The sequence below is a fragment of the Salarias fasciatus genome, chromosome 20, assembly GCF_902148845.1.
Source record: "Salarias fasciatus chromosome 20, fSalaFa1.1, whole genome shotgun sequence".
Taxonomy (NCBI): Eukaryota; Metazoa; Chordata; class Actinopteri; order Blenniiformes; family Blenniidae; genus Salarias; species Salarias fasciatus.
The window spans coordinates 23,256,211-23,275,165 of NC_043764.1; the positions used below are offsets into that span (position 1 = coordinate 23,256,211).

At 46.3% G+C, this 18,955-nt stretch overlaps 2 protein-coding genes across 2 annotated transcripts in view; one reads left to right on the forward strand and one right to left on the reverse strand.

Moving 5' to 3' along the window:
- The window catches only part of LOC115408633 (rho-related GTP-binding protein RhoA-D), a 644,285-nt gene that overhangs the window by 418,707 nt on the left and 206,623 nt on the right, over positions 1–18,955 (reverse strand). The window lies entirely within an intron of this gene.
- nav1a (neuron navigator 1a) overlaps positions 1–18,955 on the forward strand; it is a 75,491-nt gene that overhangs the window by 8,911 nt on the left and 47,625 nt on the right. The window contains exon 5 of the mRNA XM_030119436.1: positions 6,604–7,428. Coding sequence (XP_029975296.1) covers positions 6,604–7,428 — 825 coding nt within the window. The remainder of the gene's footprint in view (positions 1–6,603; positions 7,429–18,955) is intronic.

Below are 18,955 nucleotides of genomic sequence, written 5' to 3' on the forward strand. Positions count from 1 at the left end.
CTGTGTGCGCCTGCGACAGTACGCAGATGGCGTTTGAAAGATAAATGCGATGTGGACAGAGGATCATTTTTCATCTCTCGGCAAGGGTACGGCCCGAAATTCCCTCCAGACGCTGACAAAGTCTGTCAGCTCTCCGCGGCTCACAGACGCACACGTACACTCAAACGCTCATAAATGTGCCATGTGCACTGCACACCCACAGATACGTATGGTGCGACACGGTGTGTACATTAGGTCAAAACGCGCTTTGAGGAAGGTTTTAAGACAGCACACAGCGTCTGAGCCCCACCGCCGCAAACGTTAAAAAGGTTTGAGATTGACATTTCAGCTCAAGATACAGCTGCTCCTGTCTGGAGCAGATATTTCATGTTTCTGAAGGCAAACTGTACAATTTAGCCTTGAAGCACTAAGAAGAACTTGTGTCTTATGGACTGTATTTCAGTATTTTATTTTATGAATCCATCTGTCTATCTTCGATACGGTGTCTAAAGCCACACTCTGGACAGGTCTCCAATGCATCATAGGACAAAACACACTCGCAGTCCAGCATCAGAGTCACCAGTGAACTTCCAACTAACGTGGGACAAATGTTAAAGTCTTTAATCTTATAAATTTCAACAGTCAATTCATGAAAACTTGCAAAATTAGAAAAAAAATATTTTCAAAGCAGTTATCGTTTCGTTTTACAATGGTTAACACTAGTGAAATGACATGCTTTTAAAAAGTAGTCTTCTCTTTACACAGTGGAGCTTCATTATTTAGCTGTCTGAACTTCAAATAATAAAGAAAACATTTACAAAATGTTTTCCCCCACTTCTCTGGCAGTAATTTAGTTTCTCGTCTTAATTAGTGTCCAGTAATGTTTTTACTGTGAGGAGAGAATAACCACTAACCACGACCTGCCACAGTGTTGATGCACTCTTCAAAACGTACTGATTTTCATTCTGCACTCCGGATAGATGCTAAATGTTGTTGCTCTTTTAAATCCACATGCAATCCAAAGTTGTTGTGCATTTCCAGAAGTACTTTTGAACCCCCTTGGTGACCGGACCAGGAAAGTAATGAAGGTATGAAATCAGCTTGCGGTTGATGGCAGTGATGCCTGCCATCCCATTAATGCCCCTGGAAAGTCTATTGAATAGCATTTGATAAACCCGACTGCATCCACTCTTAGACAGTGCGTAATCCTCTTTGGCCAATCTAATCAGGGCCGCATATGCCGCGCTGGCACGGGGCAGTCATGAGTGGTTTAGTAGCTTTAAGAAGATGATTAGAGATAAGAATGGGATAGATTATGTTCCTGTTTATCACTCAGAGTGGGGCAGTCATCACTATTTATTATGGTTTAATGTCTATATTTGACCTGAACTTTGACCTGTTAAGAGTCATGTACTCTCATGCCGGGACAGCTGGAGCGATGGCTCGGTTATTGCTTTAGTGGTTTAGTGAGGAATTTGATGGGGAGGATATCACCCAAGTGTGGGGAGGTGCATGTTTGAGATGTGACTAATCCCCATCCATCAGCAGAAACACACACACATATATAAAATACACGTGAATAAACCCCAGAAAAGCTCCTGTCTCTCAGTGTGTCTGGCATTGTGGAGACATGGCCGCCACCTCCTGTCCTTTCCCCGTCTCTCTCCTCCCCCTCAGGGACGTTTCCTTACAATGCAGGAGAGACACAGTAATGCACAGCTGCATCACGGAGGAGGAGAGGCTGGAAGGAGCCGGGTGAATAGAGGAATGGGTGACTGAGTGCTCACTCGGATCCCTCTTGACCTGTGGGGTGACTCCCAACCCAGGGAGTCCAGTTTAGTCATTCATGTGTGTAACCTCTCTCTGTGGGACCACACACACACACATGCACACACACACACAGGAATGGAGCCACAGAGACATCTATCTTTCAGATTAATAACCCGTGGAGAATCCAGCACACATTCACATGCTCCAGTATATTCACACTCTTCCGTTTTACACTCTATATGTACATATATATATACTGTATATTCACATGCGCTCTCGCTCACAGTCCCACTGCACATGGTGTTTATACAGATGTAGCGTCTCTTTTTAACCCAAAACAATGCCCATTTTTACACGCCGATAATCTGTTGCTGCTGTATGCACACCACGCTGTAACCAAGCAACCGCTCTCTCCGCAGCGGAGCATTGTGGGATACCCTTGGGAAGTGCGCTGAGAATGTCAACACTCAGACGTCTGTGAGGGAGCGTCTACAAAGAGTTATACTTTTAAAACAAACACAGATTCATTATTTACTCACACCTTTGGGGTTTTCTGAATGGCAGCCGGTGTTTTTCAGGTCTCTGTGAGTCACGATGAGTGTGCGACGGCAGAGAATGGTGTTTTTGCGGGATTAGCGTGCGCTCGGGGAAGCAGGAGTTTGCATGGCTCATGCACTAACACCGTTGTCATTGACAGCTGAATTGGCCTCGTGCTTAAGCCAGTGAGTCATGCTGTGCATCAGCAGCACTTTTGTCGGACCGCTCATACAATTTTAACTCCCACTAGGAAGCCTTGTGCGGCGCGCACCAGGCCGGGTTTAGTGTGTAAACAGGACACGGAGAGCTGTGTCACTGTGTCGCTGCAGCACCAGTGTGTGTGTGTGTGTGTGTGTGTGTGTGTGTGTGTGTGTGTGTGTGTGTGTGACTGTGAGCTGTCCCTCGAGTATGTGTGTCACGGTCTGGTATTCTTCATCGTGTCCTGTGGACCCCATGTGTTAGCGTGTTAGCGGACATAAGCAGTCGTAGCAGGAGAGGCGAAGCAGCGAGACAGGATATCCCTCCTCTGTCTTACAGGCTTCCTCTGCTCCTCTGGCACACATGCAGAGATCCTTCCTCACCCGTCCTCATCCTCCTCCTCTCACTTTCCTCAGTGCCTTTTTTTTTTTTTTTTTTTACTGCTTTCTGAGTTTTAATTTGACATTCTTCCTCTTTCCCTCTCACTGGTTGAATCTACTCGGATTCATCTCTGTCATGTTCTTGCTCGCTCTTGTTCTCTTCATCTTCTACTCAGCCACACTCTCACTTTTGCACCCCGCTCACACTTGTCTCTACTTTAGAACAGCTATTCTTCTCTTGTGCTTGCACACAAAAAAAGGCAAAACAAGAGGAACTGAGAGTGAGTGGGTGAGAGCGAGAATGCGCGCCATCTGCTTCGCCGATTGGGAGCCATTCCTCTTTAAGTTTTAGGCGCTGTGATTCAGTTATTTGCATCCAGATCTGCTTTCCTTTCCTCTTCTCTCACAGCTTTTTTGCCTCTCCAAGCGGCATACCTTGTCTTACCACATAAACAAGCGTCTAACGCGCCACACAGTGTCTGAGAGTGTGCGCTCCGAAATACCGTATAGTGGCGAATTTGTTCCAAACTGTTTAGGGATGCTTAGGCAAATATACTCATGCAAAGCAGTGAGACACTGCCTCTTTCTGCCTGTTTGTCTGATATACGTATATATATATATCTCTTAACTTTACTTACCTTCTCTTAACTGTGTTTTGTAGAAGTGTTTGCACCTCATCACAGCAAATTTCCCAAAGATTGAGACACACACTGACGCACGTGAATCTGTAACAAACTGAATGTATAAGGCTTCTATGCAGAGGCACTGGCACTCATCACACTCTCAAACTGCCAGTTTCTTTGAAGTCGGGCCAGATTGCTCAGGTCAGTCCGACAGCATGCTCTGTGTGTGTTTGTGTGTGTGTGTGTAGAGTTCCAGAAAACTAAGCCGAAATGGAGGGAAAAAAATATACCGTGCGTTTATATCAGCCGTATATTTGGGTCATTAGACTGGGGAGCCAGAAAGACGAGCACTGTAACAAACAAGTGGCTGTGCGCCGCCAACAGTCACTTGACCTGTGTGTGAAAATGTGCTTTCAGGGAGCTTTGACGTGTGTCTTTCCCCCACGCTCATCTGCGCTGTACACAGAGTCGCCTTGTATGTGGTCGCTGGCTTTTGGCCGACCTTAATCCCTCATCAGGGAGATATAAGAGCTGACGTACAGCACTTATTAGCCTTAAATTACATCTCTCACCCCGACTACCGGACTGCTACCAGCCCCCAGAGCCCCCGTAACTGTCACCACATGGCTCCGGCTTCAGTGTGGCATTACCACCTCAACATTGCCCCTTTATTTACTGTAGCTGCCTCTAATTAACGACTATGGCCTTTACATAGTAAAACAGCAAATGTATGCCTGTGGTTTTTGTCTGCACTCAGCTCCTGTATTACACACACTTATTTCAGACCAAATTGATGTTAGACTGGGGAGAGGCATGCTGTGCACGCACCTCAATGCACGTTGTTGTCATTTTTAGGTTTTAGGTGGCGCCACTTTGGGTTCTGTTGAAAAATGAGTCAATTTTGAAGCACTTTTCAAATATTAAGTGTGGAATGCGAGCAAACAGGCCCTTGCTTGTTTTCACTCTGGTTTAATGTCAACTGATTTATGCAAATGGATCAGAACGCAGGCTTTCCTGACAGTTTAGCACCAGTGCAGTAAGAAGCGTGCAGTAGTGCTTGCGAAGAGAAAGTGAAATACACCATTAACACTCCACCGGCTGCATGCAGACAGGATGCATTAATACACACAAAACAAAGTATCGTAGTTGTATTGATTATTATTGAGTCATAATGGCCTTAACATCTCCTTTTTACTCTGTCATCATGACTGAACCTAATGAAAATAAAAACTAATGAGAAAGGGTACGTCTCTTTGTATTTATCTACCGAGCCCTATTTGTTAGGAAGAGAACATTTTCTCGGAAGACGCCGTATACAACGAGACAGGAGGGAAACAAGGAAAAAAAATAATATGAAGCAATGACTCCTGCTCCTTGATTGAGATGGGATGTCCAGAGCGATGAAATGCTAAACGTGCCAAAGCCAACTGAGCCTCTGGACTGGAGCTCGGCCTTCTCGTCGCTTGTCTCATCGATGTGACACACTCACAGAGAGAGACCCACACACACACTCAGGCTCATGCGGGGGAAGACGGACAAAAATATAGTCACTAAGATTCATTCACACACCCACATGTGCGCGTGTGCTCATTTCGAGACTCACTAATGTACCGTAACAGTGGCGCTGAGTGAGGGCAGGATGGATCTATACCCTGCAATCACCTATACATCTGTGTTAAGTAGAGACGGGCGGAGGAGCCGTACTGATGGAGGGAAAGGAAGCGAGGAAATGAGAAAAGACTGATGGGGGTCTAATGTGAGGCAGGTGGGGGTTATGTGATGATCATTTGGGGTCCGTTGGCCACTAATTGAAGCGTATTTGATGGCGTCCTGTGTCATTTGGTTGTAAAGACCGCTGCTGCACGTGCATTCTCCACTCCTAAAGTTGATCCCTCGGTCGCGGCTGTTAGTCAGATAATGCCGATCAGCTTAATCATGGGTGGGCCCCAAGTGATTAGGACACAAAATCTGAATGAGAAAAGATGAATGGCACAGCTTGTGTGATTAGAAATAATTGCTTAAGAGAAAATTTGGCTCTTTTTTTGATTTAATGTGGCGGCAACATTTGGGGACGTGTGCAGCTGGAGTCATGCAAGCTACGTTTATTCTTGATTCACTTTATATTGCTCTCTTTTTCTTCTATTTTTAAAAACAAAGAATTTAATAAGAACAAAGGGATTAAGAGAAGTAAAAACCTTCTGGAGAGCACAAGCAGCGATATAAAAGGAACTCTCAAAGAGGATGTGTAAGAAAAGGAAATCTGTGGTAGCAGCACAGGAACAGTGAAGAGCTGAGTTTATACAAGATACTGGTAATTTATTGTCAAGCCCTTGTGTTCACACTCAGTGGTGTACAGCATAACGGAGCATCTGCGGTGTGTGTGTGTGTGTGTGTGTGTGTGTGTGTGTGTGTGTGTGTGAGCGAGAGAGAGAGAGAGAGAGAGAGAGAGAGAGAGAGAGAGAGAGAGAGAGAAAGAGAGAGAGAGAGAGAGAATGAAGTGAGCAGGAAGGAGGAAGGAGAGGGAGGGTGAATGTGAATGAGCCAGCGGGGTCGAGCGAGCAAACCCTCCAGTGAGTGAGAGAGGGAGCGGTAGAGGGAGGAGAGAGCGAGGGAGGAGGTGCGGGGGGGGGGATGCTGCTGCTGCTGCTGCTGCGGCGGCGACTGTTTCTCCTGTCAGTCGGCTGCTGCTCGCCCGGTGAGCAGGAGGCAGAGCGGAGCAGCGGAGAGGCAGAGGGGGACTCGGAGAAAGAGGGTGGTCAGCGGCGCTGCGCTTTATTCCAGCTGCACCATTGTCATCTCGGTCGTTCGGGGAGCCGCAGACACGCTGCGAGGGAGTGTTTTCAGGCACTGGACACAGATCTGCACACCCATGGATTATCAGCAGTGAGTAAGGCTGTCACTCCACTAACCCCCTCGTCATTTTCAACACGGCGTGAACCCACCGTCTGCCACTGCGGGGAGTCTGGCTCGGTCTTGACCCGAGGGGGAGCGAGGGAGAGCCAGCCAGAAAGCCTTTGTGGTTTTACACCTTTCTTTGTCCCTCTTTCTTTCCTGCTCTGTCCTGTTGTGTGTTATTTCAGAATGTGTCACTGATGCTGTTGCTTGGCTCTCTGCAGGAGGGATGCTGGAGGCTAATGTGGCTAACATTAGCATGACGGCTAAGCCCAGAGAGCTGGACCTCAGGTCTGCAGCCGTCTCCTGCCAGGATACTTCAACGCAGGCCATGGCCTCTCGGAAGCCGCCGGCCAAACCCTCCGCCCTACCTCAAGGACCCCCACGTCCCTCTGGGTCAGAGCTCAAGGTCTACCGTCCCACCTCCGGATCCATCCCCATTCCGACCCCCAATCCGTCCAAGCTCCGCAAACAGCGATCCCTCGGCAACCTGTGTGTGCTCACCGATGCTGAGAAGAAGCTGCACCTGTACCAGTCCCCCCGGTGGAATGACGATACGGGCCGGCCCGTCACTGCAGCCAGCAAAGTGGGTCAGACCAAGACAGGTCAGGCTGGTGGTGGGAGACCACCTCTGTCACGGACACTCTCAAAGTCAGAGCAGTCTCTGTTTCAGGGGAAGCCCAAATCTTTTTGCTCCCCACCTGTGACTTCTAACGGTGGTAAGCCCAGCCGAATTCCTGCACCCGGTAAGCCTCGGGGACCTTATGCCGAGGTCAAGCCCATCAGTAAAGCCTCCGAGGCGGGCCAGGCTGCAGACACGGACGTTGCGGACAACCCAACCAAAGCTAGCTCCAATGGAGCCGGGAGCGTTGCCAGCAACGGGAAGAAACCTGGAGAAAAGGCGAGATCTGCTTCACTTTCTACCGAGGAGAAGAAAGAAAAGAAAGGCACAGAGGGGGAGGATGAAAAGGGCTTTTTGAAGGTGGACCCAGAGTTGGTGGTGACGGTTCTGGGAGACCTTGAACAGCTGCTGTTCAGCCAAATGCTCGGTAAGTCTGCTAGATTTTTTTCTTATCATGTCATCTTATTTATTCTTGTAATTACGTTGGATTGATGTGGAGAGTAAAGGGAGTGAATTGTGTGACTGGAGCTTACCACCTCCACACCCAAACCTTTCCCTCCTGCTCTGTCTCTAGCGCTGCCATCAACAGTGAATTTTAAATGAGTTCAGTCTCTATTGCAGCAGAGCATGAAGTCAGAGTGTTTTTAAGTGTTTTTCTCTTTTTTTATGTGTCATCTTTCACTCTGGAGGTGGTGAAAATCTCCGTGTTAGCAGCACTGTATTAGTCTCACATGCTTCATGGGGGAAAATAAAGTGTGTGCAATTGATTTATGTCGTATTTGCCCAGATGTGTGTGTGTGAGATCAGTGTGCGCTGCTCTAAACCAGCTGAAGTAAGCGTTTCCAGAGGGCTCACATTGTTTTGTTGTTGATTCATTCAGCAGCAGCAGAGTGTTTTGTCCTCGTCTCATCTGACCCACTGCCACAGTGAGCTAGATCTATAATAACCCATCAGGAGTCCCACTTTTCATAGCGCACCTCTGCATTTACCCATCGCGTTTGCGGTGATGCCGGATGTAAACGGGTGTATCTGCATGTCGTTCGGCCCTCTCTGAAATCATCCATTCGTCACTAAATGCCGTGTGAGTGGGACTGGTGGGGGAGTGTGTTTTCAGTCGGTAAATAAAACGGCCGCATATTGAGCCAAGCTCTGGTCACAGTGGGCCACATATTTAGCCTCGCACCACTCCCTCACCCCCTCTCACCCTTTCCCTCCCCACCCCTCTCGTTCCATTGATCTTCGGGCCACTGACAGATGGTCACCATCCACCCCCCCACCCCCCCCCCCCCACCCCCACCTCCACCACCTCCTCCCCCCGTTACCGTGGGCAACGTGCAGGAGGAGAGAGGGGAATCTGAGTGGGTGGCGGCACTGGCAGGTACCCCACTCGCAAACTCACACGCACTAATAATATCAGTGGCTCCTGGAGGGGACGGCCTGGGAGGCACGGAAATTCAGAGGTTTTGGTTCTGGGGAGGGATTACAGCATCGATGACTGAATTTGTGACTAATGGGTCAAACCAGAGTTTGAATCCACACCTATCATCCATTATTCATTCAACACACTCTCTCTGTGAGAGTCAGTGTTTTCTGTGGCCCATTCTCAGAGCAGAACGCATCGGAGACGAGGAGAGAACACTGCAGCGGGCCGTTACTTCTGCCTTGATGCAAGGAAATTATTTTGAGCCCATCATCAAACCTCTCTCTGTTTTTATCCTCTCTCTCTCTCTCTCTCCACATTTCCTCTTTTCTCTTCTCACAAGTCTGCGTCCTGCAGCTCAGCCCAAAATCTCAGCATGGGCGACCTTGCCCCGCAGCCCCCTGCATGTGAATGCCCTGTACATAGTGTGTGTGTGTGTGTGTGTGAGTGTGTGTGTTTCTGTAGTGTCTTTCTGTGTGTGACCTTGTTCCTTGTTGGACACACCTATGCCAGACAGCCAGGTGGGTAAAGCTTGGGGAAAAACTGGCGGAAAGAGGGATTGAGATTAATGGTAGGAATGCAAAAGGTGGGCCTTGATTCTCAGTGAGATAAATGAGACGGTGACGGCGAAAGAGTGAGACTGTGGACTGAAATAATGACAATAGCTGCTGACCTAAATTTCTATCTGCCATCCTCAGAGAGCAAATGTAGCTGTGGGTCATTACAGCCAGCCACAACCTGCCAGGGGTGTATCACAGACACCACCGCAGGAGTGTCGGCGAGTTGCTCAAATATGCTCATGTGATTTTGTGTGTGTGTGTGTGCGCGTGTGTTATAGAGGTTAATTGCAACTTGCCCTGTAGCTTGCAGCTGTGGGCTCATCCTTTATCGTATCTACTTCTCCATTTCCGATGGGAGGCCGGGCTAATTGGTTTCTGCTCCATGTGCACTGTCATAGGAAGATAGATTATGGATGTCCGGTGGATCACTCCCGGCGAGCCATTCCCCCTGTACTCGTACACAGTTCACCTTTTTCTCCTTCCCAGAGATGCGAAAGTGATGCTTCACTGTACAGTACAGTATTATATCCACATCTGTCAACTTTAATCTGGTCCCAGCCTGTTGTTATGGAAGCTACACGTCAGCTATTAGCTACAGGCAGTAAAATATGGGCCTGAGTCTTGTACATTTCATGTTGTGTGACATATAGCAGCATGCACCGTGACGCTGTCCTTTCCAGATTGGCCCACAGTAATAGACGAAGATAACAAAGAATGCCACTGAAGCATAATCGGGACGTGAATCCTCGGCCATCAGCTGCAGCGACCGACAAACAGAAAACAATAAACCTGTTTTATGGTCCTGCCTGTATGTTTATCTTATGAGGTGATTTAGGATTTGTATTAGTAATCTGTGACTTTGTAATTCGCCGTAAATGTTTAACCACTGACTGATGAAGAGGTTTTTGTTAATTGGATTTAGAGAATTACCCGACTTGTGTGCCCACAGATACCGTAGTAGCTTTGGACTTGCAGAGGTAATACTCTCAAACGCAGCTTCTAAAATGCTCTATCTTATTAGTGGCATTAGAATCACTATTAGAGGTAGAATAGAGGACAATATAAACTCTACCTTAAAGCTCTTCCAATAAAAACAGTTCAGTGACACCTTGTAAAGTGTACACACAACACACACTGCCAGAATAATGTGAGGCAGTGAAGCTCAGATGTCTGGTGCTAATGACACCTCCCCGGCCCATCCAGCACCCGTAATGAGGTGTGGTGTGAGAGGCTAAGCTCCCTAAAGCGGTGGCCTCTCCCAGCATGGGGCAGCCACAGTTTAGAGAGATTCCAGTCTAAGATACCAAGCAAGCATCCGGATTAAGGCTCGCATAAAGATAATGAGAAGATTCTACCCCCATTTCCACTAATCACAGATCCATCACCCGAGAAAAGGCCAACCATGAATGAATTAAAGATTAATGCCCTCAGGACATCTGTTTGGTTTGAGATTTGGATAGTTGGAGGAAGTTTTACTTCGGAAAGGACCTTATAGAGAATTTAGCTTTAGGTTAGGAGATTGGAGAAGTTGAGAGGTCTTGGTTTTAGCTGAGCTAATGGTCACGTGTGAGTGACTATGAAAGTTCAGCCGGATGGATGGATGGATGGATGGACGGATGGATGGATGGATGGACGGACGGACGATACCCACAGACAATTACTAGAATGCACAAAAAACACCCACAATATCCAAATAAATTCAAAAGTGTCACTGTTAAAGTTATGAAAACATATTTACTGAGATGTAGGCCAGTGCAGGTCACAAAGAGGGAGAGAATCAGATCTGAATAAACACCGGTGTGTGTGTGTGTGTGTGTGTGTGTGTGTGTGAGCAGCTTCTTTGCACAGTGAACTTTTTTTTCTGCTTAACTTGTTCAGCTTTTCCCCAGATTAATTCTGGTGCTGTTTAAAACTCCCAACAAATAAATAGACCCAACAGAATGTGGCTTTTTTTTTTGCTGAACTCTTCGCTGTTAAAAATGTCATCACAATAATTCCATGAGAACTGCATATTAAACTCTCCACGATATGCTGTAATTTTTTAATTTTTTAGTTCAAAATTGCAGACTTGAACAGAATAAAATAGAATATTTTCCACTCCATGCTTTGGCCCTAGGCAGGGTATCACACAACCAGCCTGAAAACAACCTAAATGTGACTCAGTGACACACGGATGCTCATTAATGCAGCCTTGACGACCGATTCACTTGTTATTTTAGTCTGACATTGTGCTGTGCGTGTGTGGGGGATGTTTGTGTGCTTGATGGTTCCTCTTGTATTCTCCTCAGCTGTCTGTGGAACAATAAACCCTTCGGAGAAATCGACAAAGCCCAAAAAAGATACACGATCACGCGCACACACACCACGCTGTTGAACAGAACTGACTAACACTGCAGGAAATAGCGTCAAAGCACCGCAGCCTGCTAAGCTCACACATGCTCACGCACGCATGATACATTCAGCTGTCTATTCTCCTTTGTGCTCGTCATTTTACCTGCGACAGGGTGTGTTTAATACCCGGTCCCCTCATTGCGAGCGCGCTGCTGAGTCTTTAATGTCGTGCGGGCGCGGTCAGAGCGCTTGAATTTACCCCGGGCTTTGCTGACTGAAGGATTCGGGGCAGTCGGCCCCGTAGAGGAGGTGGTGACAAGCCAAATAAACACAAACGCCTCAGGAAAGCGTGGAATAAAGCATCCCTCCAAACCTCTGTGTCTCTGTCTCTGCGTCTCTCTCTCTCTATACCTCTCTCTCTCTCTCTCTCTCTCTGTGGCTCTTCCTCTCTCTCGGCTCTGATGTGAGTTGATGGGTAGCAGCGTTCTGTCATCAGTCAGGATATTTCTGGTACGAATGTTTCAGGAGGAGGACAGAGGGCATCTTTTTAGTGTGACAGGGACTTTGACTGAGTGTTTTCACATCCGGGTGCATGTATGACGAGGCTTTTATTTATTTTTCTGCCTTGTGTGCATGTGTTGGCAGTGCGTTGAGGTCAGTCTCTCAGGACTTAATGCAGGAGCCATTGCATTAGCGCCGTCCGCTTCCTGCCGTCTTCCTCCTAAATCATATTAGTGCTCTCTTTGTTTTTGTCCAATCAGCTCTTACACAACAGCACTCATACACACTGGCTATCACTTAAAAACAAGCCAGTTACTATGCTCTTACTGTTCTATCATTTGTTATACACTCTGTTGACAATGGCGTGCCTGTATTTTATTATATTTTATTGATGTTTGAAAGATTTAAGTGCTTATTGATGAAAGGGGGGCACTTGAACTTGGCTACAACTTATCTCCAATGGGTGTCTGGGGAAAAGTGTTCTTAAAATCGCCACTGGGTAAACATTAAAGCGTGTGTCCACTTTGAAAAGACGTCTAAATAATAGGACACCACCTCTCTCCTTAAACAGAAAGTAGATGTGATTAATATGATGCTATAATCTGGCATTTGTGAGATTCTGTTTGTTCAGCATCGTCTTTTGATCTTACGAAGTAAAATGTGATATAGGACATGATGAGATATAATCGATACATCCGTTCATGAGCAAGGCAGGATGAAAATGTGGGGAGTGTTATGCAAGGCACCTTGTGATCAGAAGCAAATCTATTCCTGTTCTATTTGTGTTTTCCTCTTACGAAAGCTTCCACTTGAAAGTGTCCTTTGTTGCTGATGCTGCTCTTTGGGAGTTTTCACTGCCTTAAAAAATCTTGTGACAATATTACAACAGCTCACTGATGAGTAATGGAGGCTGAAGTGAAACTGAAATGTTGGACATTTTCCCTTAAACCCTATAAGACACCAGGTTATTTGCTGTCTTCTGAAAACATATTTAGATTCACCTTCTTATGACTAAGAGGCGCGGATTAATGAAGATTTGATGTCTGCAGGGTGTCAAAAAAATATCCAGTGAGTGTTTTCTGCTGTTTTCTTCAAGATAATTCTAACTTTCAGAACCAGATGTTCAGTTTTACTCTGAGTTTGAGAGTGTGTGCAGCTTATCTGTGCTTGAATCGTTCAGTCTTTGCAAGTACTAGGGATCACTGCAATAGCTGCCCCCGGTGACACAAAGCTTTGCTTTTCTTCTTTTCTGCTAGTTTTTGAACGTTCCAGATGTCATTAGTGCTCTAGGAGTTATGGTTATGAGAAGTACGAGTATCAAATCCTGTTAGCCATGTCAGGAATGGATTTTATAGGCTGAGAAGTCATAAATCTTACATCCAGATGCACAGAAGTCTGCTTGTGCTTTCATTCCTATCAGATGTCAAAACCCAGACGTGGCTGCCGAGGAGCTTCAGTTGGAAACTGAGTTTTATTCGTTGTCCACACGATGAGGCCGGAACGACAGAAGAGAAGATGCTCAGTTCATTAACGTAGAGTTGGAGAGGAGGAATAGTCGTAGATATCCGGATATCGTATACTTACTGAATTTAAATGTCACCTTCCTTGCGATACCTCAGTGAGTTTGTTTATTTCCTTGATATTGAGTTATTTTTCTCACACAACTCTTCATTGAGTTCCCAGACTTCGCGGCTACAAAACACTCAAATCACTCATAACTCTCATGGCTGTAAGTAAAGATTAATGTAACTGATTAACTTAACAGCGAGTTAATCTGTTGCTCACCGTCATCAGCATGTCTAGATAAACTGTTAAAATGAAAAATAATGCTTTGATGGCAGGAAATACATTCTGTGCAGTCAGATTGTCGAACCCATGCTGTCGCCTCACACTTATCTCGCCGTTAAATTACACCTCTGTGCTCTGCCGGCTGCAGTCTGCGGCGTCTTCCCGGCTATACTTACTTACTCTGTGTCATCGGTTGTGCCGTTTCGCCCATCACCTCATTAGAAGTGTGCGCCCGGCGCACGCGGGACGCAGACCGTCTGTCCCACATGTGCGAGTGGAGCTGCAGCTGTGTTTAAGCACATTGTAAAATACATTTCCACAGGAAACAACTCTCTTAAACAAAAATACACCCAAGCATTGCCACACATTACGGTCTGCCTTGGCTCGTTGCTAGGTTCATTCAGTGCGTGTGTGTATGTGTGTGTGCGTGTGTTTGTGTGTGTGTGTATGTGTGTGTGTGTGTGTGTGTGTATATACGCAAGTGGAGGTGTGTTGTGATCTTTATTTAGATCCGTTTGAATACTGGTTCAAACTCACACACAAACGCACACACACACACACACACGTTCATGAATTTGTATAACTGTGAATATACAGTATTTCAGGTGATATCTTTTTGACGGGTTTATCTGCATGCCGCATGTGCATGTATGTGTTGTGTGTGTGTGTGTGTGTGTGTGTGTGTGTTCATGTGCATCACACACGCTCAAAGGATATTCACTCTCGTCCGGTGCAGCATGACAAAGGAGAGCAGAAAAACACACGCATGTTCCTGTTTGTGTTTTCTTGTCTAATCAGGAAGGTTCGGGGTGAGATGTTTTTTCGGCGTTACCTCTGTGAAGCTTCAACCTTCTTTTCTGGGAAGGTAAACTCCTCTGGAGTCGTCTCAGGCTCCCTCATCCTTCCCCCCGTAAGCGGATAGCGCTTTTAAGCAGATAGCGCTGTGGTTAAGAGATATGCTGCTGAGTGTGTTTAAGTTTGTCTGTTTGTGTTTTGGGTCAGTGTCATGTGAGCCAGGATTTGCGGCCTGGAGCTCTGCAGCGGTCAGGATACCACACTGTACATGTGAAGTTTTAACGGTGTGCCGCTTTCTGCTCAGACGATCCCGGATCTATACTTTCATCTGTCCCTCCACAAACTTCTGCAGCTGTGTTTTTCAGGCTGCCAGTGTGCCACTGAGCCTCTGTTTCTCGCTTATGGAAACTGCTCCTGCATAAGGGTTTCCAATTTTAAATGGATTTCACAGTCAGCTGTCTGAAGGACCACTGACTGGCTCTCAAAATCTTCCCCTTCTTCCCACAAATGTGTATCGACACTCTTAATTGTTCGGTCATGGGAAGATTGTTGCATCATTTGTAGCACACGAACCGACAACTGCTCAGATCGACAGTACTCAGATGCAGAATTTTTTCGCCGATAGGCTCACTAACCATTCATGCCACGTATCGGATGCAATCTTCAAGGGCTTTAATATCCTGTTGGCGGAGCACGCAAACTTTGTGTTTGTGGGTGAACAAGTGCGTGGATGCACATTCGTGTGTTTGTCCTCCTCGTCCAGATGTGCAGGATCGGCTGTGTTGCAACGCATCCTGTTTTGCAAACCGTCCGAGGTCAGCTGAGGGCGGCGATGCAAAGCGGAGAAGAATCGCAGCCCAGAGAAAGAAAGAGGGGAAAAAAAAAAGAACATGTGCAAATGAAAATATTCAACCAAGCGTCTGATCAAAGCTCGCTCAAACGGAGTGTGACAGGTGTATATCAGGACCATTTCATGCTCAGTCCTCCCGCTGTAAAAGAAACTTAAACAATAGCCTCAGACACAGAGCTTTTACTAGCATCCTGTTTGTGTTATTCTCTGTCACCTGGTAGGTATGTTGTAATGACCGTCTTTCACAGCCGCCGTCTCCGCCCACTGCTATTATAAAGACACACACACACACGGCTGGAGGTGCAGATGCCATGGGAAGGAGTACCAGTGAAGGTCAGCCACACCCATTTGTCATGCGATGAGTGCGCCGTAGCCCCGGGGGCGGTTACAGAGACACTAACATATGTGCCGACACGTGGAAGGGACGGGGACGGATGAGCTCCGGAGAGACGGAAGGAAAGAATAGAAATGGGAGCCATTACTCAAAACCTTCATTCAGATTCTCTCGAAGTCGAATCTCTCGCACGCGGACGCATGAGCGCACATTTGCACTGGCTGCAACGGAACGGCGCCGTCTGAAAGGGACGTGGCGGTTACACTCAAATGCACAAAATGGCAGACTACCCCTGCAAGGACAGAGCTATTAGTGCGTCTTTGGGGAGTTTGTTTGTTTCTGATGGAGAGGGAAGTCGAGAGAGGAAACCAAGTGACCTGCAGTTTTTCTCTTTCTCTCTCTCTCTCTCTCTCTCTCTCTCTCTCTCTCTCTCTCTCTCTCTCTCTCTCTCTCTCTCTCTCTCTCTCTCTCTCTTTTTAGCCTGCCGTCTGAAGTCCACATAATGCAGCATTTTTAACCACATCCTTTTGTTTTATAGGAAAATGTCGGCACTGTCTTATCGGTTTTAGAAGGTAAAATAATCTGACTTGGATCAGAAAGCGATTTTTTTTTTTCCCAGCTCATCCCTCATCCTTTCTCTGAATCCTATTGTAAACAAGTGAGTCACACTGATTCACTGTGTCGGTCTGTTTTATTGTCAAATGACGAAGCACTGTAATTTATTTTGAGTCCTTCCTACATGCAAGAGACCCCGCTGCTGAAAATATCAGAGGTGCAAATACTCCTACAGTGTAATTATGCAGAGTATAGAGATATGGGTACTTCAAGTGGTGTGTTCTGGCAACATATGTCCTTTAATTCACTTATAAATACTTTTGTCTCCTTTCATTGCAGTTTGTTTCTGTGGTTAGATCATAAAGAATATGATTAGAAGCTTATCTGATTGAAATGGTGTTGATGAAACACACTCTCTGATCAGATTGACCCGTTCAGATTAAAAAGATTGAAGGAGGTGGCGTTAACCAGTTCGTGTAAACGATCACTGCCCACTTTCAGAGTTCAGAAATGTGACTTTTCAATGATTTCATGCATTGAATTCACAACAGGGCTAAAGAAACCACACAGAAAGGGTTGCCGCTCAACAGCTTATTACTTATATACTTACATTTAAGTTCAGTACTTTTTTCTCTGTACAGACTTGATGTATTTTTACTTTCAGTGTTTTTGATGATGTCTAGGACTGTGTGAACTCGAAGCACCTCTGCTCGGTCCAGGCTGAGTGATTATTGGGCCGCAGCTGTAAATAGCCTTTAACACACCCGTTTAAAGTCTGGAGCGCCTCAGAAACATCTGGCTGGATTCAAACACAAGCATCATAACATTTGTCCTCATTTAAAGACCAGCAGTTCTGTTTGATGGTAATCTGTCCTGACCACATACAATAAGAGAGACATGGCGCAGCGCTTTGTTTGTAGATTTTTGTATTCTTGTTGTGGTGCAGGAGGCAGAATATGAATTCTAAAATAAAGTTCCCCGTGAGCGCTCCTCCTTTACGCTGCCCTTTACTTTGGTTTCTTTTGAAGTCTGCTTGTCTGTCTGGTCGTTTTTGTCCGTTTTAGCTCCCATTAAGATGCAGAATTTGCCCTGAGCGTGCAGCACATGCACACTCTCACACTCCCTCCAACTTGCTGACTCTCATTTGAAGAGTCTGAAGAGTCCATTATGGAGGGCGCCTCTCACGGCCTCTTCAGAGCTGGAGTGTGTTCAAGAGCGTCTGCAGAGGAGGCAGGTGGAGGTGCCGTCCCGACAGACACTGGCACGCTCACACACTTGTGCGCGCAGACGCGCGCACGGCCCGTTTAAAGCAGATCAGTGTGATTCATCTGCACCCCTGGGGAGCTGCCAGGCCTGACAGGGATATTTGCATCCCTAATTCCCTCCTCGCCACCGCCGCTTCGTCCCCTCCCCGTGCCAGCTGGGACCACCGGGGCCCAGGCAGCGGCGGGACAGGAAGTCTTTTACAGGCGTACACGCTCACTCTCTCTCTCAGACACACACACATGCAGCGCAAAAAACGCAGACCGTATCTAATCAATTTGACGCCAATGTTAAACAAAGCTCCCGTTTAGGGTAATTACAATCGCCCAATTAAAGGCTGCGTGTGTGTGCGTGTGTCCGTCAGTGTGCCTGGCTTCATCTGTTTGCATGCATTAGATTCTTTGTTGCAGCTCAATATTTTATGATGGTTTCACCTAAAATTAATGCTTTAAAATAGCTCAATAAAGCTTTCCTTCCAAATTAAGCCCAAGCATCTTTTAGGTTTTATCATCCAGACGAAGGAATAACACTTTTGTATATTTGTTTCAGATAGCATTAGTGTGTCTTTTTCACATCTTTCTGAGCAGCTGAGGTTTAGATCTCAATTACTTCATCATCTCTTCACTGAAAAGTGACTCCCCGGGGCTCCCTAATCACTTGTCTCTGAAAAAAAAAAAAAATCAATCCAGCTTTACAATTCAGATCTTTTGTGAGCGATTCTTCTGCCGAGTGTTTGCGTGTGAGCGGAGCCACCACACACACACACAGTCGCGTTTGGCCAAAGAGAACTGCTCATTTTGCAGCTGTTGTTGAGACTGACACTGCTGACAGCTCACGGTTGGTCCTCCTCACTCATTAGGATTTCTGCTCCCCCGTTCACCTCCTCATTAACCAGCTGGACCGCAGCGTTGTTTGTGAATACTGAGTGTTTGTGTGATGCTGCTTTCACAAGAATTCTCATTTATTAAATGCAACACGTCTCTGGATTGTGTATGTTTTTATAAAATCTGAATGTAAGAGCCTTCGAGATATGAAGCTCAGTTATTGTGCGATTGTCTAAAGCAATTATAAACCCTGGAGCTGCCCGTGAAAGTCCTCCTAGTTTTTATATCCGTCCGACCCCGTCCCTTGATCGTAGTAAATCTGTAGTTGAGCTCAATGGAGAGTCAGCTGGCCGGTCCTAATGGTCTATTGAACCGAACCTCAGGGGTGAACCCACTGTCCCATATCTCACCACCGCAGCCCTTTTATTACCACCTCCTCATTTCAACTAAACACACATCAGAGATTTGAAGTGAGAGCAGGGTAAAGGTCACCGGAGGAAATCTAGATGTCTTTCTGTCAATAAACAGAAATTATGCATTCATGTATCCAAGCTGATTGTTTTTATTCCTTATTTTAAAAAAAAAAACAAAAAAAAAAACAGCAAGAAAGGCAGAAGATGTTGGAGGATTTTGACACATTTTAATAGAAACTGTACATTAAAGCTGATTTTACTGCCTGATGGCTGCCTCCGTATATAAAGTGGTTCAGTCAATTTCATCTCGCTGTGGCTCA